We start from the raw sequence: 24,078 nt of genomic DNA, 5'->3' as shown, positions 1-24,078 counted from the left end.
GATGAATAGTCAAGAGCAAGATAGCAGGCTTTGTGGGCAATGGAGTTGGTAAATATGGTGTATACGAATGAAGACTTCACCTACCGAATTCATAACTGGCTGTATTACCCTCGAATCCGATTCATTATGGTATTCTCTCTGCAATCTACAGAATTTCACGGGTAAAAAGACTTGCATATAATAACCGTAGACCCTTTACGTTCTTGACTTGCTCTACGGAATGTATTTCTCTAGTCCGTTCCAAACGAAGCAGGAGCGATGGGTAAAATTTTTCTGTTAGAGATCCAGATTAAAACACGTGTTTCTGTGTCAGCTTTGACTACGCCAATTGTTGGTCTTTCCTTCCACCCGCATACTGCCGGGGAAGTGCAGTGGGAAACCTTTACCTGCTGGAAAGTAGTACCGATGCCACGGTCAACTTCCAAACCGAACCATTGAGGTTACTTCGCGAGCATCCTGCGGTCTCGTTGACCTGAAAAACTTATACAAAATAGAAATGCGTGTGAAACAGATAATACACGACGAGGAATGAGTGCCGCTGGTCCTAATTTGAACACTACTACATTCAAACATACCAACACGTATTTGAATGAGAAGGAGGTGGCGAAAGCGCTGAAGCTCATGTGGATGATGTAGGAGAATGGCATACGTGTTGTTTTCTTATCACGAAATATTGGCACGTTGCCCTCGCCTGTTTTTAAACATGTTGCCTGTTTGCGTTTAGAAATTGAACTTTTCTCTACTAAACTATTCCTAGGCTGCTGAATGTCATCAAAAGGCTCGGAGAACCCGGAAAATTATCTCTGGTGCCCAGCCACATTGGACGTTCTGAAAGATAAGACCGGAGACGCCACCTCTTATACAGCGGTCAAATCAGTACGCCTGGACCCGCGACCACTCGAGTCCGAGAAATCAATGACGGATTACCATGCTCGAGTATCCGCGCTCCCCCTGGATCGTATCAAGAACAGGGTGGAGATGAAAGGACAGGACCTGAAACTCATGAAAAAAAGAGGGCGTGGAATTGCAAAAGGTGAGTGGCGTTGCAAGCATGTAAATGATAATATTGACATCAGATAGGCGGAGGAACAAAATACCTCTCTCGAATTGCTACAAGCTGCATACGAGAAGCTCGCGGCAAATGTCGAGGGTCACGATGCCACCATGGCCAAAGCGGCGAAGACTGTCTGGCATCTGGAGTATGTCAAGTACAGCGAGGGTGTCAGATTTTCAGTCTCTGCCGCCAACCTCCTAGTAGAGGTGGCCAAGAAATTGAAGACGGAGCTGTCCACGTCCAAAGGGGGGAAGAAGAAGGCAGCGGCGGGGCGGTCTCACGACGGTCACTCCTCAGATCGATGGGCCGAGTATGTAAAGACGCTGAAGTCCAACGATTTACAGAGAGCTGGATTGAAACACCAGTGTCTCGACGTCCTGAAGAGCCTGGACAAGGTACGCAACGTTCTCCGATTCAGAAAAACATTCAAATGCTGACAGTGCTTCTAAAGCAGCAAATAGAGGCGCGAAACGAGGCAGCCCACGAGACCGGGAAGGAATTTGCCGTGCTCTTTGCCTTTGAGCAAGGAAAGGCACAAGAAAAGGCCGAGAAGGCCCAAGACGCCGGCACTAAAGAAGCAAGGAAAGCGGGCATTGCAGAGGCCGAAGCTAGAAAAGCCGAACTGCGCTCGCTCGCCGAGATGTTTGAATGGCTATACGCCAGAAACGTTGAAGATGTCGCTCGTGAAGAGCGGGCGAAGTATTCTTAGAAAAGAATGGTCGTCAAGTATAATGGGAAAACAAGTATATTTGGCTAGCAGTCAACAAGTTTAAATGTCCGTAGCCTGGGTGTTTAACATGCTCGGGGATCGGATGGAAGGTTAGCCTGATCGATTATCTGAGAAATTAGTTTCAGTGGTTTATACTCCGGATTTTTGCTCAGAAGCTTGTATTCAAGGTAGCGGTTCATAGCGTGGGGATGGTGAGATTCCGGGGCAATCTTTATTCCTTGTATGATCGAGCTGCATGCAAGACCTTCATTCCTCAACGTGAGGGTCAATCGATTGATGCAAGACTTTCTCTTGTTTGACACTATATTTGACACGATGTTTCACGGGGGATGTGCATTTCAATGTATTTTTCATAGTGGGGGTTGAGGATAGTATATCCATTACTATAGCATATTGTATACTATACATATAAAATGATCAGACACATATATCCTTTGATTTATTCATCCTCATCCGTATCTGCATCCATAACAAGCTCGGGTATCTCGAAATCATCATCGTCGTCGTCGTCGACATCGTCACCAGTAGTCGCGGCCTGTTTCGCGCCAGGAACTTCGCCTGCGGGAACAGTAGCAACATGCTCGGAAGACGCATCGCGGACGAGGACAGGAGCGGGAGCGACTTCGATACGAGGTTTCTTGTTGGTATCGCCGCTACCACCAGTGATACGACTACTAATTGGAGTAGCAACGGAAGCTTCTGGACGTTCAGGCGAAACTTCTGGCGCAAAAGGTCGCTTGGTGGACTTACCCTCTGCAGCGTCAGGATATAGACCAGGCACATTATTCAACGAGGTAGAAGCGGCCGGTGATTTCGCTGCGGGTGTTTCCGTCGTGGCGGAAGACCGCTCTGAGGTGATGGCGGCGGCGGCAACGGCTTCGGCTCGTGTTTCTGATGGCGTAGGAGTAGGTTCTCGCCGGTAATTTGATTTAGTGCTCTCGTCTTGTTGGGCGTTGTTGGCGGCGGCGAGGTATGCATTGGTTGCTTGGGCATTGATCTTTTGGATTGCGTCGGTGGATTTGCCTCCCGCGGAGCCGGATTCCATTTCTTCATCCCCATCGGCTTCAGCCCCGGCACCGTCACCGGTTTCGTCGCTCTCGCCCGGTTCGCCTTGTAAGGTGCGAATGACAGGCATGCGCGGCCGGATGAGTGCCTCGACGTCCATGTTTGTCGGATACGCGCGGGCAAGGAGCGGCAAGATGCTACTAGCTGTCTTGGCTCCCTTGCGCGTGGGAGGCGGGTTCAGAACGCTCGCGTACATGGCTTCTTCGTGCCGGAGGAGAATGGCGGTACGGTCAATCTTGGTCCGCACGGGGAAGGGAACAAGGTGGGTGGGTAGATGGGTGAGAAGGATGGGGAGTAGGTGTGAAGCGGCAGCAGTCAAGCCAGCGAGGCCGATGGATGTCTTGGATGCGTATTCTTGTTGTTGGTGCGTAGCTGGCGTCAGGAATTTATCTGCGTTGACAATTGTCATGTTCTTGGCGGCGTTGCCTTTGCCCTTTTTAGATCCAGATGTGTCTTGAGCTGGAGTGGTGGGTTCGGCGGGAGGAAGGAGGTCGTCGCAGCAGGCAAGAATGATCTTGGAGAGTGATGATACTGTGCTCTTCTTGAAAGCAGGACCGCCTGTTTGGAGGAGCTTGGCGAGGAGAGTGTACGTTGATGTTCGAATGTCACTGTATATCATGTGAGTTGCGGTGCTAATAAGAAAGAGAGGAAGTTGGGGAGAGTGAGAGGATCACAAACCTGCTCCATCTTTCGGCTTGGTAAATCCAGCATAATTGTTCCACGCAGCCTTGTACCATTGGCCCAAAGGCTTTCTCGAGTCGATCAGTCATGGCCATTAGAATCTCCATGCATGAGACGTGGACATGAGGCAGGCCGGCGAGTAATCCGTCACGCTCGATTCTCTCGATTTGTGGGTTAAATCGGATGGTAGAGTGATCGCTGCCTGTACTGCTGGGGGCAGCAATGGCAAAGATTCGAGCCAGGGTGTCCATGATTAACCCGATAGGGAGGTTGATTGCGGAGGATGTGGGAGTGAGTAGGAACGCTTTCACAGTTCCCAAGAGGCCTGCAAGTCTCTCCACGCCGGCATCTATTCCTACCCATTTGGGTAGATTCATAGGGTCAGATCCAAAATCGCTAACGACTTCGCTCAATGTTTTGGGGTTCGCTCCGCGACTGAGCGGTTCTCCTGCTGGTTCCCAGTCTTCAATGACCGATCTGAAAACTTGGTCCGCAGTGCAGTGCACGTTAGTTAGAACGGCCCTGAGCGCATTTCCCCATTCTGGACCAGAAGTATTCTTAGGCGCACAATGATGAAGAGAGACGAATACGCGCCGAGCAACCTCAGAGGTAGACTGCGCGACCGATCTGCCGCCATCTGCGGTGTGGCTTGAAGGGGTCGGCGCAATTAGAGGGAGAAGAGAAGTCTGGATTTGCGCTGCAAAGGAGCGGAAACTGTTCGGATGACGCGGCAGAAGCCTGCAAAAGGCGTTCAATATGGTATCGATCAGAGCGCTGTTGTCCCCTGTCGTGGCTACTTTTGCGATGAGGTTGAGACTCGAGGTCACAAACGGCTGCAGCGAAGGCGTCGTGATTTCTCGAATCAATGTCGGGTACTCGTGTGTTAGGAGGAAGATCTTGGTCAAGGTCACAATGCATATCTGCTTGGTCGTAGGAGGGTCGGGTTTCTATGGGCAGAGTTAGTCCAGGCCGGTTTCTTCTTCGCAATTAGGACATTGGTGAAAAACATACCGACAAAACTCCCAGTAAACCTCGTACCCAAGGTTCACAAGCACGTAGAATCTCCCAGCCACCAATATCCACTGTCCCTTTGATCAATACTACGGCCGTCCATCTCCCCTCGGGCGATTTTCCGGACAAGAGCGTCGTAAGTTGCGTCTTGAACTTGTGCGTGAGAACCGCGGCCTCAGAAGCATCCCGGCCCTGCGAATGGCTTGCCGGAGCAGATAATATCGGCTTGCAACTGATCAGAATGGGTATGAGTCGAGGCAAGGTCTGGGGCAATTGCTTCGTTGGTATGGAAGAGAGTCGGTGCGTGAGTGCTCTCAGAGGAGCAGCGTTTGAAGAATGCGACTGCATGGCGAGCACAGAATTTTGACGAACAGTTCAATGCAGTCGCCGAGGGAGAAGATAAACAGATTTGCGCTATTGCGCTAGAAAGATTTCCTGTCGAAATCTTCAAATGTTGTTGAAGAATGAAACTTTTTGCACTTTGAGGTGAAATGGCCAAACCGAAAAAAAAGGGATCTCGAAAACTAAAAATGGTCGGTGATTGGAACCTCCGCCATCGTCGTCATTAGACCACACTGCGCCCTCAACTTGCGCGGCCAGTTCCCCTTTTTCACGTTGAATAATATAATTGTCGAGATTGCTGCAACAAGTCTCTAATTTGACAGGTTCCATGCAACATGTGTTAATGGTTCTGCCTCAACTTTTGTCGTTTCTAGATCAGCGTAAACACCGTCCTCCGCCAAAGAGGGAAATTGGCAAACATGAGTGTACTGTCTCTCTGTCGTTCGGGTTACTTGTACAGTGATAGCAGGGGAATTTACTGACGGGCCAATGCAGCATCACGAAACCGAAAAGGCGTCTCGGTATATCCATCAGCTTGACGTTGCTCGCTGTGATGGCCAGTGGCACAATATCCCGGAGCTGGCGCGGAAAGTAGCAAAACATGCGCCACATAGGAAATGTCGGTGTTATTACGCCCAACCTGCTGAATATTCGCTGACCGTAATGAAAATAGGCCTCGTACTTACGGCGAACTCAGAAAGTCAAATTGCATCCTTTTCCCGCAAAACCTCTGCAACATCCCCCCCGCCCTCAGATCTCTCCCAGCTAGCTCAGCCGCTTCTCGCCGCCATCGAAGATGCCAATGAGCACCCCGAAGATGTGTTTCAGGCGCGCACATGCCTGGCATGGCTCTACTGGGTACTAAAACAGCCTGAATCGGCCATGGCGCAACTACCAGCCGATTTTGAAGAATCCTGGAATCGAATCACATCGGGTGGGCAGATAATAAGGGGTTGGACAACAGTCTGCGCCATCAAGGGAATCTACATTCGAGGCGCGTCCCTTCGAAAGGCATCTCGTGACCGAGACGCACTTCATGCGTTCCAAGCTGGTCTTCCGCTTCTAACAAAGACCTCAACGTACCGCACATCGGAATCAGCTCAGCTGCGCTTCTGGTCGGAGCAGCTGCTGGCAAGTTACTGTACACTTTCCGGTCAATACGCTGCAGAACCCGTCGCTGAAAGAGGAGCCTTGTCCACAGCGCTGTCGGGTTTCCGCGCTTGGGCGAAATTGTGGGAAGGGAGGCCCGGTCAGGCTCTGGCTATCATCGAGGAACCAAATTCTGGGGTTGATATACCACGGAGGCAGGTTTGGCGCTCCTATTTCGAGACGCTATCCAAGATTCTGCAGGAGGATCTACCATACATCCCGCCCCAGGAAGGATCTGTCTTGAAGAACACGGAACAAGAAACGCTAAAGTTCCATCTTTCCTCGGAAATAAAGCGCGTCGAAACCATATACGAGACCCTGCTGCTCAAACAGGTGTCTTTCCCGCGCGCAGACCAGATCAATCAGGAAGTCGAACAGTGGGTCGAGACTGTTATGAAGAATTGGAGTATGTTAAGCAGGAGAGATTCGGACGAAGTACTCATTGAAGGGGCCAAGGAAGGCCTTGCACGCAAGGTGTTGGATGTAAGCTGGAACGATCGCAAAACTAATTCCATTAAAGTTAAGTCAATTGAAAACTAACCCAATTTCTTGTCAAGATTCTCTACCGTGCTGCCACAAAGACGTTTCACTCAACTCCAATCCTGCGACACCTCTTCACCGTTCATACATTTCTTGCTGAGTACGAGCTCGCTTTCAAGGCATTTGATACATATTATGAAATATTCACCAAGGGCAAGGCTCGAGATGAGAAATCAGGCGTGGAAGATCCTGGTTTGGATGATGATGACACTGCCCTTCGCATGGCAGCCCAGGGCGTCAAAGTCTTATGCGCTTATGGAGATCGATGGGCTGCGGGGAAAGCCAAGGAAGTCGGCATCATGATCGAAAAGTGGTTGCAGAAACACCAGCCAGGTTCTTTAGCTGAGACTTTGATGCAACCAGACGGTGTCCCTTCAGAGTCTGAAGCCGAGGATCAGCGGCCGCTTGTTGGCAGACCTATCTCGCAGGATGCGCTTGCAATCTCATACCTGGCAATAGGTATTAGTCAAGCTCAGTGGGCAAAGTATACGTACGATGTCGCGAGTCGCGCCGAGTATCAAACCAATGCTGTCACCAACCTTCGTCGGGCGCTCGCTGGCGAGCTAGAAGAAATGGAAAGGCTCGATGCTAGCTATACACTCGGCCTCCTGCTCGCCGAGACTAGGGATGTCAGTGGCGCCGTTGAAGTTGTGAAATCAGCTTTGAGTCTCAGCCATGGCGTCAGCGCATCAAGTCGGTTGGCTGCGTCTATGGCAAGCAGAGACACGATCGAAGTAATCCGTCCGTCAGATTTCGCATTCCAAAGGCGCTCTATCCCCCTCTGGCACCTCTTAGCTCTGCTACAGAGCGCTCGACATGATTTTAACGGTGCGCTCAAGACTTCCGAGGCAGCATTCGAACAATTCGGAAATCTCAAAGTCCTTTTCGGAGAGCATGATAGCAATGCACCATTTCGCAGCGAACATCTCAACTCCTCCGTAGCAATTTCTTCGATAAAGAGCCAGGCTAGCAAGGGCATCGTCGACGATATGGAAGATTATGAACGTGAGGGCATCATACAAGTCAAAATTACTCAATTAGCTCTGCTGGAAATCCTGGAAGGTGCAGAGGTAGCTGTGAACTCTTGTGATGAGCTTCTCGGTCTCTATCGTCGACTTTATAGTGAACCGCCCGTCGAGAAGAAAGAAGAATCTTTGGAGCCACCAAAGAGTTCGAGCGGTACTATCAAAAGCTCTGTTGGGACCATCTTTGGTCGGCCCAAGAGCTCAAGAAAGAGCGTTCGTTACGGGGAGGCTAGTTCTGCCGTATCCAGCGCTGATGCGCCACCCGTACCCGCTGCTCCGAGCTTATCAGATGCGCCTACCATTCAGGTCACGACCGATGATGGCCGGCAGTCAGAAAAAGATCGTCAACATCATCACCATCACTTATTCCACAATGGCACACATCATGCTGGAAAGCAAACCAAGAAAGACGAGGGTCTACGTCGCAAAAGCCTTGGTAGTCTGAGAAAGAAAAAGGACCACGGCACAAGGCCTGCAGTAGATGATTCCGCAAACCAAAATGCTCTTTCTCTTGGAGTACCTGGCGATGGACAAGGCTCAGAGCAAGGCTCATTTGCTGACCGCCGCTGGAGTACATACACTTCTCCCAGCCAAGTCGGTCTCGCAGTATCCCCCGATGTTCCCGGCTCTGCCGAAGATTTGAATCTCTCCCCGCAACCACTGCCTTCACCCATAGTCCACAACATGCCCCCGAAAAAGGAGCCTGAGCCAGCCGGGCACGGAAAGCAACCTCCAATGCAAGATCTGCGGCTGCCCACTTCATTACCAACTCACGCAACGAACTACCGTCTCAGGCCACCTACTGTACAAGAGAAACGGAGAAGGAGATCGGTGCTGGTGGAGATTTGGCTCCTCATTGGAGCCCTTTATCGGCGGGCAAACATGCACGAAGATGCTCAGGGGGCGAGCGACGAAGCGTCCAAGCTCGTCAGGGAGCTTGAGACTGAAGTTTTGCAGGAGGATACCAGTAACAGAGCTTTGTCAGTACGTAATTGGGCTGGCCGCAAGAGCGTTGACGAGCTCTGGGCCGATGTTTACGCCGAAGTATGTCGTAATCCTTATATTCCCTCCTCTGGTTCTTTTCTGTTTGTCCCTATAGAATAAAACATTTGCTAACCACACGCCTGTCTACAGCAAGCATATCTCGCGCTAGCCCAAGGCTCCCACCACCTGGCTATTATGTACTTTGAAAAGGCTCTATTCTTGTTCATCGACCATCCTTCTGCAACCGTCGGTCTATCCAACATTCTGTTGGACATTTACACGCAAAAAGTGCCTCTAAAAGCACTCTTATCGTCGGCTGCAGGACTCGCGCCCGCTCAAGCTCCCGAAAGCGTGACCGCGCCTCCGCCTGACTCCATCTTTGCCCTTCGCGATTCGATCCTCCCTGCGCTGGAGGCTTCAGAGGAAGATAACTCGTCCTCCTCAAACGACCACTACCCTGAACGAAAAATCAGTCCCGAAGATCTCGATCGCCTAGCCGCTCGCGACCGAGCATATGGTCTGTTGTCATCTTTGACCAAGCTGGGGTCTGGCTGGGACTACTCCGAGGCATGGTTCGCCCTTGCCACAGCGCATGAACTCAGCGGCCAGATTGAAAAGGCCAAGAGCGTGCTCTGGTGGTGCGTTGAGCTGGAAGACAGCCGAGCAGTTCGCAAGTGGGACTGTGTCAATCCCAGGGGATATGTATTGTGAATTTGAAGGTTGTCATGTCACTTGCTTGTGTTGTGTTGTCACTTGCTTGTCATATCTCTTTTTCATTTTCATCGAATCTTTGCTCTTATTGATTTGTCATCTGTCGTTTTAGATGATATCATCTACGCATTTCTCAGCGCGTTCTGCGCTTCTTGCATTTCATGCGTTTTCCCCTCTCGTTCCCTGCCTGCCTGCCTGCTTGACTACCTGCCTGGCCACCTAGCCATACCTTTGTCTTGCTCTCTTTTGAAAGTGTACCTATACCACTTGGCATCTTGCGCGCTGTCCTACTTAGCCATCCAATACATCTAGAACCTTTTTGAAACTTTTTATCTGAGTAATGCCATCTTTTTTAGTGTCTGTGTAGCTTTCTACCTTTCTACTATTGACTGTCTGTGTAACTACCTTATCTACTCATCCAGCCCGGTACTTCCGTATTTCCTGCCCTGTCCTGTCCACACTCCTCAAGTATCCTTACTGCCTCGCAATAAGTATGGTAAATGCTATAACTGTTTGCACAGTACTAGACGTAGCTTAGAGTCGAGAAAACGAGCGCGGCAGTTGGCATTTGAAACCGCGTCACGATATATCTCGCGCCGCCAAGTACACCGTATTTTGTTACTACTGTTGATCCGTCCCCCTCCCCCCGCCTCTCACCTCAAGCACCATTGGCATGGGTTGCCACGAGACCATACTAGTGCGTTCTCACTTGTCAGCGGATCCCTCAGCCTTGTCTCACGTACGGTTAAATGGGATGTGAGATTCGAGATTCGAGATTTGACATTTGGGATTTGAGATTTGAGATCTAGCTGCGCTATTGGGAGATGTTTCTCCTTTTCATTTTTCTTTTGTTCCCTTCTCTTTCGTTTTCTTTTTTCGTCCCATTCCTTTCCCTTAGTTCTCTTTGTTCCCCGCTCCTTTTCTTTTCATTTCCAATATTTCCGTCATTTTTATTTAGATATTACGTGTCTTTTACTCAGGACATCGCTTCTCGTTTGACATCGCACTCTCGCTCATGTACAATATACAGTGTACGTTCCATTGAATGCAGGTGCTTTGACAACCACTGCAGTATGTCATGTTATTCAATGTCAAAGGTCAACATGACAATACAACGGAGCAACACGACTGTTTCTTCTTCGTTTTGGAATATTGTACGTTCTTTTCCCTTGGAAGAAGGGGTCTGATTAGTGTTAAATAATAAGAAAGGGGAGTGTGCATAGATTGAGTCTCTTTCTACAATATATTGACCGTGAGAGCGATATATACACCTCCCTTCCTGACGTGAGCGTCGGATGTACAATTTGCATTCGACATCTAGGCAAGGTAAAATATATACGTTAGTATGTACGTTATATCTAACACCGCAACCGTATGATACAATGACGAGACGAGGTGGACAATAAGTGTATATACTATCGTACGGTTAAATCATCTCTCAACCCTCGAGCGAAAATCCCACGTCTTCTGCGCGTCGCCCTCGTCCGAGCATGACGAGGTTGCGACGCATTGTTTCTGCTCGCTTTCGTTCGTCATCAACATTTCCACCGTCTGCGCCATTCGCACTTGCCCCGTTCTTACCAGCCGTGCTCGCTGCACTCGAACTGGTAGGCAACCCCCCAAACGAAATCCGATCAACCCACTCGCCCACTCCATGCTGAAGGACATTGCGCGCCCGCGTGTCCCCGCCCGCCAGGACACCCACGCTGCCATGCAACGTAGCCCGCTCGGCATCGCGATCATACACGCCGCGATGTAGAATGTTATTGTTATAAAACACGACATCGCCGGGCTGCATGGTCACAGGAATCTGGCCGGGCATTTTCTTCTTCTTCTTCTGGCTTTCCCTCTCGCTCTCGTCAGTCTCGTCCTCGCCATCGAACAAGTCAGCTTGACGCTCTGCTTCTGTTCGTGCGCGTTTATGCGACCCGGGAACCACGACAAGCGCAGAGTCTGGGTACAGTGCCAGATTCCACTGCGCGTGGTGCGCGGGCTGCGACAGCCGCGCGAGCTCTTCCTCGGCGGACGCGCTCGCGGGTATGTCGTCCCGGTGCCAGCGCAATGTGAATGCTTTTTTGGCCGTTGTTGTTGTTGCTGCTTCCTGTGTGGGGTTATTTACTGCCTCGCCATGCTCGGGCTGTCGGGAAAGTGGTAAAGAGGAGGTAGGCTGAAACGGAGACGAGGATTGAGGTTGGGATGATGCCCGCTTTTCGTCCTCGGTCAACGGCCGCGGTGTAACCAGCATGTTATACAGCTCCATCACCATGTCCTCCTCTCTGCACCCCAGTATGCCCATGATGAGATGCATGATTTTGCCCGTAAAGTAACTGTGCGCGTACACTTGCTGCTCCTCGGGCGGCAGCGATGGGTGCAGCAGGTGCTGCACGCCCCAGATCCCCTCGGGCCCAGGCGTCGGCGGCCATGGCGGGAATTGTTTCGGCACGGTCCGAATGTATGGCCATTTGCCGGCGCGTGCGCGGGCGATGGAGGATGCGGCTGCGCCCCGGAGAGTCGAGAGCTCGGATTCGCTCAGTAGAGAGGGGATCAGGACGAAACCGTCGCGTAGAAGGGAGGATTTGTACTGCGCGATTTGAGCGGAGGTGTAGAAGCTAGAGGTCCAGGTGGTGGTGTCTGCGGTGGTAGTGTCGGCGGTAGTAGTACTGGTCGCTGTCGCGGTCATGATTGGCGAGTCGAATTTAGGTACGTATTCTTGGTAGTGGTGGTTTGGTTTGGATACTGTATATCTGGCCTTTTCGAAGACTGAGGGTATTTTAAAAGGCGAGGAGTGTGGCTGAAGGCGCCGGGTGTGTCTGGTGATGATATGAGGTTGTTTAGTGGTGGATGGGGAGTGGTTAATTGACTTTGGATTGTTCTGATCTTGAATTGAGGATTCAGAGAGAAAAGAAAAATGTATTGAAGTAAAGAGAGAGAATATATATATAAGAAAAGAAATCTAGAGCTATGTCGCCGGTTATCTACATTCTCATTCTATATTCGTTCATTCATTCTTCTATGTTGTAGTTGGATTGGTGATAGACGATGGGGCCCATGCCTATCAGCATTTTATAGAGCCGGTTAATGGCGGCGATAATGGTGGGGGAGGTGACATGGCCCCCGCTCAATTAGCCCCGTAACCCTCGCCCTGGACAGCGACGGTTACCTCGCCCGCAACATCAACAATCATTCAACGTCGCCTTTTCTCCACCACTCCGCCGCCGCCAAGAAGACCGGTTAATCCTCCCGGTCAAACAAATGTTACCTTAATGTAACGTGATAATCAATCCTCCATTTTCCCTAAATCGCAACCCCACTCTGCCACCATTTCTCTCCTTGGTACCAATATGGGTTCACTTGCTTGTAGCAAACCCATCCCTCGCCCTCGGCCCCGAATCCAAGGCCCCGGAGAGGACTGATAGGCACTGGTTCAAACAGCCAGAGACCCTGTCGCGCAAAGTCATCTGTGAGCAGTGGAGCGATATAGTAGAGCCAAACGTGGACGTAGATAAAGTTGCCGGCCTGTCGCACATATTTGGGCATCCTGGCCGTGATGCCAGCTTTCTTCAATGCTGCACTCAGCCCTATTTGAACCATGATGCCCACCGGCTGCAAGATAAAGAAGAGAAATGAGCCGCTCATGGGCCTTGACGGCGGCAGGTTTGTGTACGATCCACAGGCATGAAGCACGCCAGACAATGAAAATGCAATGACGAGCTGCAACATTTTCGCGAGGGGTGATTTCCGATTCATATTCATCTTCTCAATGAGCCACTGTGAAGGCGCCGAGAACATGGTACGAAACGTTTGATGCCACCAACCGCCCCACCATCCGGCGAGGCCATTGTCGAGGACGTGCCTGTAGCTGCCATAGCCATCAGGGTACATCCATGGCTCGCCGTTGACGTTGAACCATTTCCCGAGAATCCCGACGAAAACAAGAGGGCCAAGGGAGTAGATTCCTTGCAGAGCAGCACAAATGCTCGCCAAGCTCAAAATCTGGCGATAGCAACCAAGCAGCACCGGAGATTGAGCGATCGTTGACGGGAGGTAGGAAGGTGCAGGTGCATCGATAAATCCCCAGAAATAAGGGTCTCGCATAATGATGACCTTGATGGCATCAATAGTAAAGTACCAGAATGAGACGCGTCGAAAAGCTTCCCAGGTGATGGAAGCCCGGCTGTGGCCATGATGAGAGTGATCCGGACTTGCTCGATCACGAGGCGAAGCAGCGCTCGCACCATGATTGTGCTCGAGTGATTCTCGAACTCGCTTCGGCGGCGGCGGCAGCCCTGAGCTCCGCCAATTCCAAGCAATGCCTCTGTAATTGAGAACTAAGTCAGTTACCCAGTACAGGCGGTCGGTAAAAGCCTGGGGGTAGGGCTGCCAGAAGTAAATGGCGGTGCGAGAATTTTTGGGTCCCGATGCATGACCATTTGCTGCCGTCGAAATTTGACCGTTGGCGGCTTTGTCGAGCTGCATCGAGCTCCGCTGCCTGGGGCTGCCGTTGGACGCGGAAATGGCGCTGGTGGTGGTATTCGCCACATGATCGTGTGAACGGTCGGACGTGGCCACTTGAACGCCACTGTCACTTTTTCTTTGAATCCGCGCAAAATCTCGCTGCACATCATTGAAAACGAGAAGTGTGGCGGCCCAGAGCATAGTCCAGGAGGAAATTAGACCAACACCGAACCCGTTGGCGGTGCTAATTGACCGTATATTCCGTATACTCCATATTGAATGGGCAGAAACAAGAGCAAACACAAAATAGCGAGAAAATATCGAAAATGCTGAGAATCTCAAAGCGCTCTGAGGAATAAGCAGATAGACACCGAGCATAATCATTCCTAATGCATGAAAAGGATAGACAAAAGGAACCCATTCCCCCGAACGAACGCCGGCTTGCTGATGACGCACATATGCCAGTTCAACATCCCGATATGATGAAGCCAATGAAAGATCCATCATGCTGAAAAACGGAGACCGAAAAGAACAAATGAATGAGAAAAGGTCAAAGCATTCCGTGTGTATCGATCATAATTTTTCACAACAACAATTCTACAAGGTTTGAGGGTGCAATGTGATTGAAAGAAGAGGTGTTGAGATCATAGAGAGCGCTGAACAATGACAGCCATCATGATGTTGGCAATGGCGGCCTGTGATTGGCCAAACCAAAGATCCATCTCGGGCGCCTTCCCAATTGGGCAAAACAGACATTATACGCACGGGCCACTTTGGGACGTCTCCTGGTCAGCAGTCCCAGTTGCCCTCCCCTTCCTTCTCATCTATCCCCTCAAAACATCTTCCCTTATGCCCTTGATTCGATAAGAATTCTTTCCCTTCCCACCACAGTCACTGCCGATGGTCATCCTCAGAGTGACCTGGAGGGGTGATATGACTCGGTCATTTGATCGTCGATGGGTAGGAGCCCGCTCACGGCAGAAATGTTCCTCTTCTGACCAAGAGAGAAGTTGAGCGGTGATGCAGTGCGTCGTCATCTTAGCCAACTAGATCTAAGCTTTGCAGAAAGAATCATGTTTGGAGTTATCGTGAAATTTTTGATCGCTTTGTGATGGAAATCGAACATTTTCGGCGCCACATGATGCAGAGGCAGTCAGAAATGGATGAAAGAGCGTCAAGGAAGAGCTTCGAACAGTACATATTTATCTTTTGAATATCTTCAGAATCAAGACATGACGGTATTCGACAAGGATCCATTACCAGAAGCGCTGAGCCGCGTCCCGAAAAAACTCCTCAGGGCTTGCATTGTGGCAACATAAACCGTTCATCTTTTCCCTCTTCAAGTGCAACTGACTGCTACTCCGAACCAGGGATGGCGGTCGGTGAGGGCCGAGGGCTTTTTGCACGCGCCCGCCTCGTGGGTTATGCATGTCTCGGTCCTTCCTCTCCCCAGTTTCGTTCCGTCTTTCAAGCCATCTCTATCAAAGGGATGCGCTTATCTTGCAGATCGAGTCCGCAGGGCTCGATCGTTGACCGCCGCCCCCTTGACGCCTCTCTGCCTCCATCGAGGTTTTTGTTCATGTTTGAGTGAGAAGAGGGAAGAGATGGCCTTAGCCACTCAGCACATAGTCTCCCTTCCCCGCTTCATCTAGCTCTTAGCAGACGAATCGCTCTTCACTATCACATCGTCTACCGGCCTTGCCGTCTCCAACTCGTCCGGACATCAAGTCAGACTCAAGGGTCACCTGTCGCCAAAATTGCCCTTGAGGGTCATAACCCCCCCTTGCAGTGGCTGCGCTATCCCTTTCAGAGCCCCCTTCACTGCTCTCTCCTGAGATGTCGTCTCCCTTGAATAAGCTCTTTGCAGAATCTGCTTGTCCCGGCAACTGAGTAGTTGTTCCGGTGCCCGTCTTTACACGCTGGCTTCACCCCTTTGGCTTTGGTTTTTGCTACCTAGAGCCGCTTTCAACGGTTGGTTCGATATGATTCGAGCCGCAATCACCCCTCCTGTCTTTGGAACTGCCCATTTACTCGTGACGGGCTTCCAATCTGATTCATTGAGATCGAGTTTCATTTTACCTAACAAGTCTTGTGTCAAGTCAATGTTCCATCCACACTCTTCTTTGGGGATGGAAAACATGCACGGGAAGGGTCAAACACCCTTTCGGGATCTCACCTATTTTTCCTGTCCCTGTTATGAAGCTGCCCCAGATATCACGAGAGCCTCTTGAGGGGTTTCCTAGGATTATAAAACTAATCATGTCTGCCCTTACTCTTTCATCAGCCAATTTGCATTCGCCGGCCATTCATTCATTCTTGTTCCTTGCGCTGTTCGCTCTTTCAGCATGGCTCTCACGAAAGTGAAGCTTGCCGTTCTTTCCTTTGCTTTTGCTTTCAGCAATGTCGATGCCTACTGGCGCATGAGCTGTAGCACTGTCCAGACTGGACGTATCGACCCGGTCGTGTCCCCTGGAATGGTCTCCAGCCATGTCCACAAACTCGTTGGAGCTTCAAGTATGTGCTGTCCACAGTACGGCTGTCAGTGTATGAAACACTAACAAAGGCCAGATATTAATATAAGCTCCACCTACGACACGCTGAGGCAGGCTAGCTGCACATCCTGCTCAGTCCAAGCAGACAAGTCCGCCTATTGGACCCCGCTCCTTTACTATCAACATGCAGATGGTACCTTTGAAGAGGTTTATGCCGGCGGCATGGCCATCTACTACCTTGGCCGCGGAAACGCCACCACTGGTGCCACCCCATTCCCTCCTGGCTTCCGAATGCTCTCGGGCGACATGTCTGCCCGCTCCTACGATAACACAACCTTGACTTATGGCAATGTTCGTCCCGTTGCGGACCGTGTTTCTTTCGCTTGTCTCGATGATCAGGCCATGGCCGAGCAACCTTATATGTTCCGCACCTCTTGTAAATACGGCATGCGCGCCCAGATTCATTTCCAGTCCTGCTGGAATGGCAGAGACTTGTACCGCTCTGACAACAGCCACGTGGCCTACATGTCAGACATTGACAATGGCGAGTGCCCGCCCACTCATCCAGTTCAACTTGTTCATCTCTTCTACGAAGTTCTCTATTCTATGGACAGCGTCACCCAGGACGGTGGCCGTTTCGTCTTCGCTCAAGGAGATCCGACCGGCTATGGCTTTCACGGTGATTTCATCAACGGCTGGGACCAAAAAACCATCAAAAATGCCACAAAAGAATGCGCCTTTACCGATAATGATGGGGACATTTCTGACTGCCCTATTCTTGCTGCAACCAATGATGACAATGCCGCTTGGAATTGCCCTGAGCAGCCGTCGATCGTCGAGGAGCCGGTTTCGGGCAGAATCAGCAAGCTTCCCGGCTGCATCAAAGTCGACAACGGCCCAGCAAATGCCCCCATTGGTGACATGGTCTGTGCTGCTGGTGTCCCACAACCTTCGTTGCGCCAGCCTTCCAAAGCCACCGGCACTGCTACCACGACTTTGCTTCCCACTCCTGGACAATCTGTTAACAACTGGGCCTACGTCGGTTGCGCTACCGATTCATTTTCACCACGTTCCCTTTCTGGGACCATGTATACTAATTCCACAGGCATGACCACTGAATCCTGCCAGAGTTTCTGCCTGACCAACGGTTATATCTATGCCGGAACCGAGAATGGACAAGAATGTAGGACTTTGAAGCTTCTTCCCTCCAATACTCCGTGAGACCCCTAGCTAACTTCGCCCTCAAGGTTGGTGTGATAATACCCTGAATTCGGCCTCGACTCTTGGCCAGACTGACTGCGACCTAAACTGCGCCGGTAACGGCTATGAGAAGTGCGGTGGAGCCTGGCGCCTCAGCGTGTGGAAGTCCGAAGTCTCCCAGCATCTGAAGCGCTCAACCTCTGGAACTACGCTCTCAACTGTTAGGCTCTCCGCTCGGAGCACCATCGGCGCCTGCACGCCAATAACTCGTGGAACCCAGACGTCAGGTCCTTCGTCCAGCAAGAGCTCAGCTTCGTCCAGTTCGTCCAGCAAGGCCTCCGCTTCTTCCAGCAAGAGTTCCAGCAGCAGCAGCGCGCCTTCCTCTTCTCCTACCGGCGGGTCTGGTGGCGCAGTTTCGCTCGGCTGTTACAGTGAGGCAACCAACCAGCGAGCCCTGTCTGGCGCATCATACGTCGATACCACTGACATGACCAACGAGGCGTGCGAGAGCTACTGTAAAGGCAAGGGCTTCACATATGCTGGCACTGAGTATAGTCAGGAATGCTACTGCGGTAATTCATTCAATGCCGGCTCCGTTGGCGGCCAGACTGGCTGTACCATGGCCTGCACTGGCAACAAGAACGAGATTTGTGGTGGACCTAATCGTCTTACCGTCTGGAACGTTTCTGGCTCTGGGTCGGGCTCCAGCTCCAGCTCCTCGTCCACCAAGGCCTCCGCCACTTCCTCGCCCACTTCATCCCCAAGCGGAGGCGCGGTCTCGCTCGGCTGCTACAGTGAGGCAACCAACCAGCGAGCCCTGTCTGGCGCATCATACGTCGATACCACTGGCATGACCAACGAGGCGTGCGAGAGCTACTGTAAAGGCAAGGGCTTCACATATGCCGGAACTGAGTATAGTCAGGAATGCTACTGCGGTAATTCATTCAATGCCGGCTCCGTTGGCGGTCAGACTGGCTGCACCATGGCCTGCACTGGCAACAAGAACGAGATCTGCGGTGGACCTAACCGCCTCACCGTCTGGAGCGTTTCGGGCTCTGGTTCCGGCTCCGGCTCGAGCTCCAGCACCACATCGAGCGCCCCATCGAGCCCGACTGGCGTTGGAAGCTACCAGCTCAAGGGCTGCTACTCAGAGGGAACCACTGGCCGCGCTCTCGTTAGCAACTCGTACGTTGACACTACAGGCATGACAGTCGAATCGTGCATTGCTTTCTGCCAGAAGTCCAATTACCCGTATGCAGGCGTGGAGTGGTCCCAGGAATGCTACTGCGGCACGACCATTTCCAATGGTGCCGCCCCTGCTTCCTCGTCGGACTGCAACATGGTTTGCACGGGAAATAGCAAGGAGATTTGCGGTGGCTCAAGCAGAATCGACATTTACTACAATGGATCGTGAAAGACGCCTACCCGGCGTCTCACAAGGATTGGGTTCTCGAGTCTGCCCTTGTCTTACACATATAAAGCAGGATCCGGAAATGGTCTTGGTTATATGTGTCGCATATGGGTTAATAGAAGAACTCTTATTCTTGTGCAACGATTGATTGGAGTCTTTTTTCTTCCTGCTAGCGCTTCCATAAATTGATGATTTGCTTATATGTTGTTTTTTTGGCGGCAAGATTGTGCTTTGGCTCTGATTGGAAGATTTTTTTACGAGGTGTTACCCCCTTTCCCTCTTTTATTCATGAAAGAAAGCCTAGACGGCATATATGACGTTATGAGATGTGATGGTGTCATTAGTGAGAATATCTGATATCATGTATGTATCTACGTTAAGCACAGGCCTAGGGTTAGCTTTTGGAGCGCTAGCATATTGTTAACGAAGTGATGAGAAATCGACGAAGTTGATGCGGATACTTGTCCGGAATTTCTTGTGGATTGTGACCTTTTGGGATTCCCGAGTTAACTTGCGTTACTCTTGATACTGCCGTTCTGTGCCATGGCTAAGCATGCGGAAGTCGGCATGCCCTCACTTGTAGGGCAAATAGTATACTACTAATTTTCTAGAATGATAGATAACAAATTGCAATTCTAGCCCTTCCTATTCCATCATTAAATGCAATATTTCCCCTTCTCTTAAATCTATTATTCTAGAGATCTGAGCGAACACAGTCTGAGCAAGCTCTACCAAAGGTAAGTTGAAGAGGATGTATTCTCTTCCAGACATCAAGCAAGTCAGCTATCCACCAAGCACGACCTCACAGCACAGTAGTACTGTGCAACGGCCCAAAAAAAAAAGAACTTCATTTCACGCGATATATCTTCTGTCGCTTTTTCGATGGAGCATGTCCCTTCTCGGATTCGGTGGTGACATCACCATTACCGCGACGGCGCTGAGGATACCTAGATTCGCGACCGAAACATTTCGCTGAGACATTGGTCTGAGATGTTGCAGAATGCGGAAAAATGGGACTATCCTGAGTCGCCGAACTGCAACCGCGTTTCAGGCTGCAGGAGGTTTCTGTTTCTTGTCGGATACGCTCGGACGTCGTGAGCCGCTTTTGGTTCATGGGCGAGTCTGGTGCTTGGGAAAGAGAAAGAGGAGGAGGAGAATCTTCGAAGACTGGATCCGGTAAAGCAATATCAGAGTCTCCGTCGACACTGTCCGGGATGCAGCGACATGAACTCTTGGCGTCTCTGTCTTGGGTATCGCTATCGGTATCCATATCCACATCGGCCTTAGCGACGTCTGCTGCCACAGAGAGATTTTCTATTCTCAGCGTGTCAATAGGATCGTCATGGCCATGTACTTCTCCGGTTCTGACGGCAGCACTGATTGATGAAGGTAAAGAGCTTGTGAAGGCGCAGGTATTTTCTTCCATGGCAGAGCCGTCTGTTTCTTCGGGTATAGTGGACAGTCTCATGTGCCGCTGGCTGCCAAGGGTATCTGCGTTGGATACGGAAGTAGTAAAATAAGGCGATGCTTTGTCTGCAGAGTGAGTAGTTGAAACATGCGTTGGAGCATCTCGGTCTGAATGGGTTTGTTTCGGCCCAGAACTATCAATGTTAAGGTATTCTACGCACTTCCATACTTTGCGCCGGGGAACCCAATCTTTGATGGCCTTCTTGTAAACGGCTTGCAGTTCTTCACAGTAAAACTCGTTGCTGATCCACGGATGTTGGAGCGCTTGCTTTGCTGTCATTCGCTCGTGTTCATTCTTCACGAGAAGCTGCTTTATAAAGCTGATTGCGAGAGGGTCTTCTAGGTCTTCCAAACTCTGGTCTGTTTCGACGATTGACATATCGTCTCCTTCATTGCGTTTGCTGTCAATGTCGGGAATGATGGATTGGCCCGTGAGTAGAACGACGGTGAGCGCTCCAAGAGACCAGAGGTCTACTGCTTTGGTATACCCTTGGGCTTCTTTAACCTCACTGTGGTGTTTATCTGATGTGTTAAGTCCGGCGGTCATACGTGATGTTGATCTTTGGGACATCGAGGGAGTTGATACTTACGGAGCTGTGTACCCGCTTGTGCCAACTTGCGAGAACATTAGGGTTGAGCTTGTGCCTCCGCCATCCAGACACCGCGCTGCACCAAAATCTGTCAAAACAACCCTTCCGCCGCTTACAAGAGAAGTCATGAGAACGTTTTCGGGCTTCACATCTCGGTGCACAATGCCTTTGTCACGCAGGTATTCGAGAGCTAGAAGGATTTGATAGACAATTATCATCGCGTCCATTGAGTGCAGTCGCCCGCCATGATGTTCGACGTAGTAGAATAGGTCTCCTGCTGTTATAAGTTCCTCGAAGATATAGCTGTTTGCACAGGTTATTTAATAAACGGTGTTAGAAACTGGGCGGTCCTCGTACATGGTGTTGTCCGTGACGAAGACTTTTTCGATGGAAATGATATTTGGCTTGAAAAAGAGTGAGCAAGTGCCCATCGGTTCCTGAGTTGCTTGCCATACATGATTCAGAGACTTGAGAATATCAACTTCCCGCATTTGTGTAGCGATTGTCTTTTCGAGAAGGCCTTTGGGGTCAAGGGTCCCTCCAAGTCCATTCTTCGATCTAGCATTTCTGCCATTACTTGCGTTGTTGATAGAAGACTGCTGATATGATGCTGCACGAAGCTTGTTGACATCAATGACCTTGCAAACAAGTTGTCTTTGGGTTTGCATATTGTAAGCAAGATGGATTGCGCCGAATCCCCCGCATCCAAGCCGTCTATCAGTGACCTTATATCTGTGGGAGAAGAGCTAGCAAGTTATGTTCAGCTTTCTGCAAACATTTTAATGCTACATGATATTTCACCTGCTGCTCTTTGATTTGCACAGGGCTAAATGCCTTGACCATGGTAATCGGATTTTGGCACTCATGAAATGTAAATGTCACATCTTTGCTCACTCTGATGGTGTCGCCGTCGCATAGGAGGATCGGGCCATGATTCTTTGTAATAGGTAGAGAGTTCCATTCCGACCCATTTCTGGACAGGTCTCGAGCATACACAAGCGGAGCCAGCTCCGGGTCAGGAAAGACGGTATAAACAAGCAGATGCCAATTCGAGACTCTCGGGTCATCAAGATGAATCTCACTGGTCCATGTAAGAATAAATGGCCAATAAATAGCTGCGCTGGACATACCACCGTTTTGTATCTCTTCCGATCAGTATGCGATGTTCTATGTTAATCTCGTATGTGGCTATAAGCTATGAGTGAAAGTCCGAGGTATAGCGTGGTGGATCCCACTGGATTTTGAGTCCGACGCAGTGTCAGATTTTGTCAGCCATCCAACTAGTATCGGCTCATGCTCCATTGCCATGATTTTGGAGCTTTTGCTTTCATGTTTTTGCATGGGGAATGTGTTTCTTAGCATTTCAGATCAACATGAGTGCACGACGGGAGACTAGGGTAAAACCCCTGTCCTGTATTACGTCATAAGCATCCATTGGAGCTTGAAGGAAGGGGAAAGAGCTGTTCCACAACTTCTACAATCAGATTCAATGTCAAACGAATTCAAATAAAGCTCTATTCTGAGCTTATATACACGCTTTTACATGCAAATTAATGGTCACGACGTTGGCTATTCAGCCTTGACACGCGACAGAACCCTGTCGCGGAGTATGCCCGAGGCGTTACTGAGCCCTTTCGCGGAGCCCTTAGCGTCACACTAACGCGAAACGCAATTAAGCGAGACCGCACTTAACACAACCGTCGGCGCAGCTTCATCGTTCCTTCTTCAACTTCCTTCTCATCCTCGGAATAGTATGTGCTCCCCTCATAGCTTTTGAATTGCTCTCATTGGAGAGTAAATCAGTCAATTATGGTTGCGAAGATGATAGATTGAACTAACATTGATGTTTAACTGCAGGTTCTCTGTTATCGAAGATGAGAGCCAAGTGGAGGAAGAAGCGCGTTCGCCGCCTTAAGCGTAAGAGAAGAAAGACCAGAGCCAGAAGGTAAGATCATACTCGATATCCGTTTTGCAAGGAATAATATGCTAACATCTTTTACAGCAAGTAAACTATCTCAATGACTACTCGATCACGCCTTCCTGGGCATCCTGAGGACCACTTGCTATAAACATCACATTCGGTCATTATGGAGACTTCCAATTCATCAGCTTGACTGCCGCGGGTATCGTCTATCGCTTTGTGCGGTCAGAAACAGTTATCGTGCTGTAGGAGCCCCGGTCAAGCGCCGGTTGTTTTCATGTTGGCAGAGCACAGCGAGTTTGGTCGTTTGAATGCTAGCGGAAGACGGTCAAAAGCACTGTCGGGTTTTCACTTCGGGGAGTTTACATTGCCTCGTTGGAGCTGTTGATCGATGGCTACGGCCTGACGTTTGATATCAACGCTCCAGGAGGAGTAGAGCATAGGAATACAGTTCTGCTTCCTCAAAATCATTACAATTGTGCATTTGATAGTTTTGCTGAATGTGACGTGAATATGGCCCATGCTTGCACACTATTTGATCATCCTGGTGTTGGTCTGATCGTTAGCAGGCTGGAAAATCGCGGGGTAGCAGCGCCAGCTAAGGTATCATAGTGACGAGCGAGCTACCTCGACTAGGTAATTCTCCCGAATGTGCTTACCACTTGGACCATGCATGCGTAGCCCTAAATGGCTTCCAGGGCACAGACAAGGTCCTCAGCTTTTGACCATTTGGACGAAAGACTAAGAGCGGGGTATCATCACAAGACATGCTAGGTCAGAGTCTATGCACGGTGTTCTTCAAGAGATCGCGAAATGCAATGTATGTCGGCTCGAAATGATTCTATATTGAGATGATTTCTAAATTCTGCCAATCGGTCAGATGGATGGCCATTCCTTTATGATGCACGGGACTGTCGTAGTCCTGAGCTACTATACATGTATTATTCCATGTCAAGGCCCATACTCTGTTCCTTGCGCGCATAATATTCCTGTAGAACCGCCACAGGTAACGAAATACTCTCAAGATGAGAGATTTAGAGTCTGTATAGTCTAATTTGTCAAAGCCCCCAAAGGAGATTGTTATTCCGAACTCTACAGTCCTAAGACACGCCGGGTGGTTGCAGCCCTGGACCCAGGTGTACTGAGTAGGAGAGAAACGAGCGGAACCGCGCTGCATTCCCCGTCTATACCTAAAGTACCTGCCCAAGGTAAGATGTGTACGTGTTATGCAGTACATATCAACGCAGTTC

The 24,078-nt window shown here is 50.3% G+C and overlaps 8 protein-coding genes across 8 annotated transcripts; 4 read left to right on the top strand and 4 right to left on the bottom strand.

Annotated features, from left to right (window-relative positions):
• Positions 1 to 669: 669 nt before the first annotated feature.
• Positions 670 to 1,900, top strand: L228DRAFT_46650 (hypothetical protein). Its single transcript, XM_018336621.1, has 3 exons — positions 670 to 1,033; positions 1,081 to 1,449; positions 1,506 to 1,900. The coding sequence occupies exons 1-3, from the start codon at positions 766 to 768 to the stop codon at positions 1,574 to 1,576; spliced, it is 708 nt and encodes a 235-aa protein (XP_018184680.1). The 5' UTR covers positions 670 to 765; the 3' UTR covers positions 1,577 to 1,900.
• A 238-nt stretch (positions 1,901 to 2,138) lies between these two features.
• Positions 2,139 to 5,092, bottom strand: L228DRAFT_263892 (hypothetical protein). The gene is made up of 3 exons (XM_018334533.1): positions 4,542 to 5,092; positions 3,528 to 4,477; positions 2,139 to 3,457 (listed from the first exon to the last, which is right to left on the bottom strand). The coding sequence occupies exons 1-3, from the start codon at positions 4,887 to 4,889 to the stop codon at positions 2,224 to 2,226; spliced, it is 2,532 nt and encodes an 843-aa protein (XP_018184679.1). The 5' UTR covers positions 4,890 to 5,092; the 3' UTR covers positions 2,139 to 2,223.
• A 31-nt stretch (positions 5,093 to 5,123) lies between these two features.
• On the top strand, positions 5,124 to 9,292 carry L228DRAFT_234326 (hypothetical protein; the record flags this gene model as incomplete). Its single annotated transcript, XM_018330661.1, has 5 exons — positions 5,124 to 5,308; positions 5,379 to 5,502; positions 5,557 to 6,515; positions 6,590 to 8,641; positions 8,732 to 9,292. The coding sequence occupies exons 1-5, from the start codon at positions 5,303 to 5,305 to the stop codon at positions 9,290 to 9,292; spliced, it is 3,702 nt and encodes a 1,233-aa protein (XP_018184678.1). The 5' UTR covers positions 5,124 to 5,302.
• A 785-nt stretch (positions 9,293 to 10,077) lies between these two features.
• L228DRAFT_46633 (hypothetical protein) lies at positions 10,078 to 10,604 on the top strand. The gene has a single exon (XM_018336620.1). It carries the CDS (start codon positions 10,117 to 10,119, stop codon positions 10,477 to 10,479), a length of 363 nt encoding a protein of 120 aa, XP_018184677.1. The 5' UTR covers positions 10,078 to 10,116; the 3' UTR covers positions 10,480 to 10,604.
• Positions 10,605 to 10,913: 309 nt separating this feature from the next.
• On the bottom strand, positions 10,914 to 11,864 carry L228DRAFT_201358 (hypothetical protein; the record flags this gene model as incomplete). The annotated part of the gene is made up of 2 exons (XM_018329633.1): positions 10,914 to 11,393; positions 11,532 to 11,864. Coding segments are annotated over 2 exons (813 nt in total), but the record flags the coding sequence as incomplete, so codon positions are not given.
• Positions 11,865 to 12,586: 722 nt separating this feature from the next.
• Positions 12,587 to 14,254, bottom strand: L228DRAFT_241799 (hypothetical protein; the record flags this gene model as incomplete). Its single annotated transcript, XM_018331356.1, has 1 exon — positions 12,587 to 14,254. One exon carries the CDS (start codon positions 14,252 to 14,254, stop codon positions 12,587 to 12,589), a length of 1,668 nt encoding a protein of 555 aa, XP_018184675.1.
• A 1,838-nt stretch (positions 14,255 to 16,092) lies between these two features.
• On the top strand, positions 16,093 to 18,853 carry L228DRAFT_271380 (WSC-domain-containing protein; the record flags this gene model as incomplete). The annotated part of the gene is made up of 3 exons (XM_018335525.1): positions 16,093 to 16,261; positions 16,316 to 17,422; positions 17,487 to 18,853. 3 exons carry the CDS (start codon positions 16,093 to 16,095, stop codon positions 18,851 to 18,853), a joined length of 2,643 nt encoding a protein of 880 aa, XP_018184674.1.
• Positions 18,854 to 19,462: 609 nt separating this feature from the next.
• Positions 19,463 to 22,215, bottom strand: L228DRAFT_285985 (kinase-like protein; the record flags this gene model as incomplete). Its single annotated transcript, XM_018336401.1, has 7 exons — positions 19,463 to 20,826; positions 20,908 to 21,210; positions 21,265 to 21,311; positions 21,363 to 21,653; positions 21,709 to 21,988; positions 22,038 to 22,095; positions 22,143 to 22,215. 7 exons carry the CDS (start codon positions 22,213 to 22,215, stop codon positions 19,698 to 19,700), a joined length of 2,181 nt encoding a protein of 726 aa, XP_018184673.1. The 3' UTR covers positions 19,463 to 19,697.
• Between the last annotated feature and the right edge of the window lie 1,863 nt (positions 22,216 to 24,078).

Source organism: Xylona heveae (genome assembly GCF_001619985.1).
Source record: "Xylona heveae TC161 unplaced genomic scaffold L228scaffold_14, whole genome shotgun sequence".
In the NCBI taxonomy this organism is placed as follows: Eukaryota; Fungi; Ascomycota; class Xylonomycetes; order Xylonales; family Xylonaceae; genus Xylona; species Xylona heveae.
This window is presented reverse-complemented; position numbering and strand designations above follow the sequence as displayed.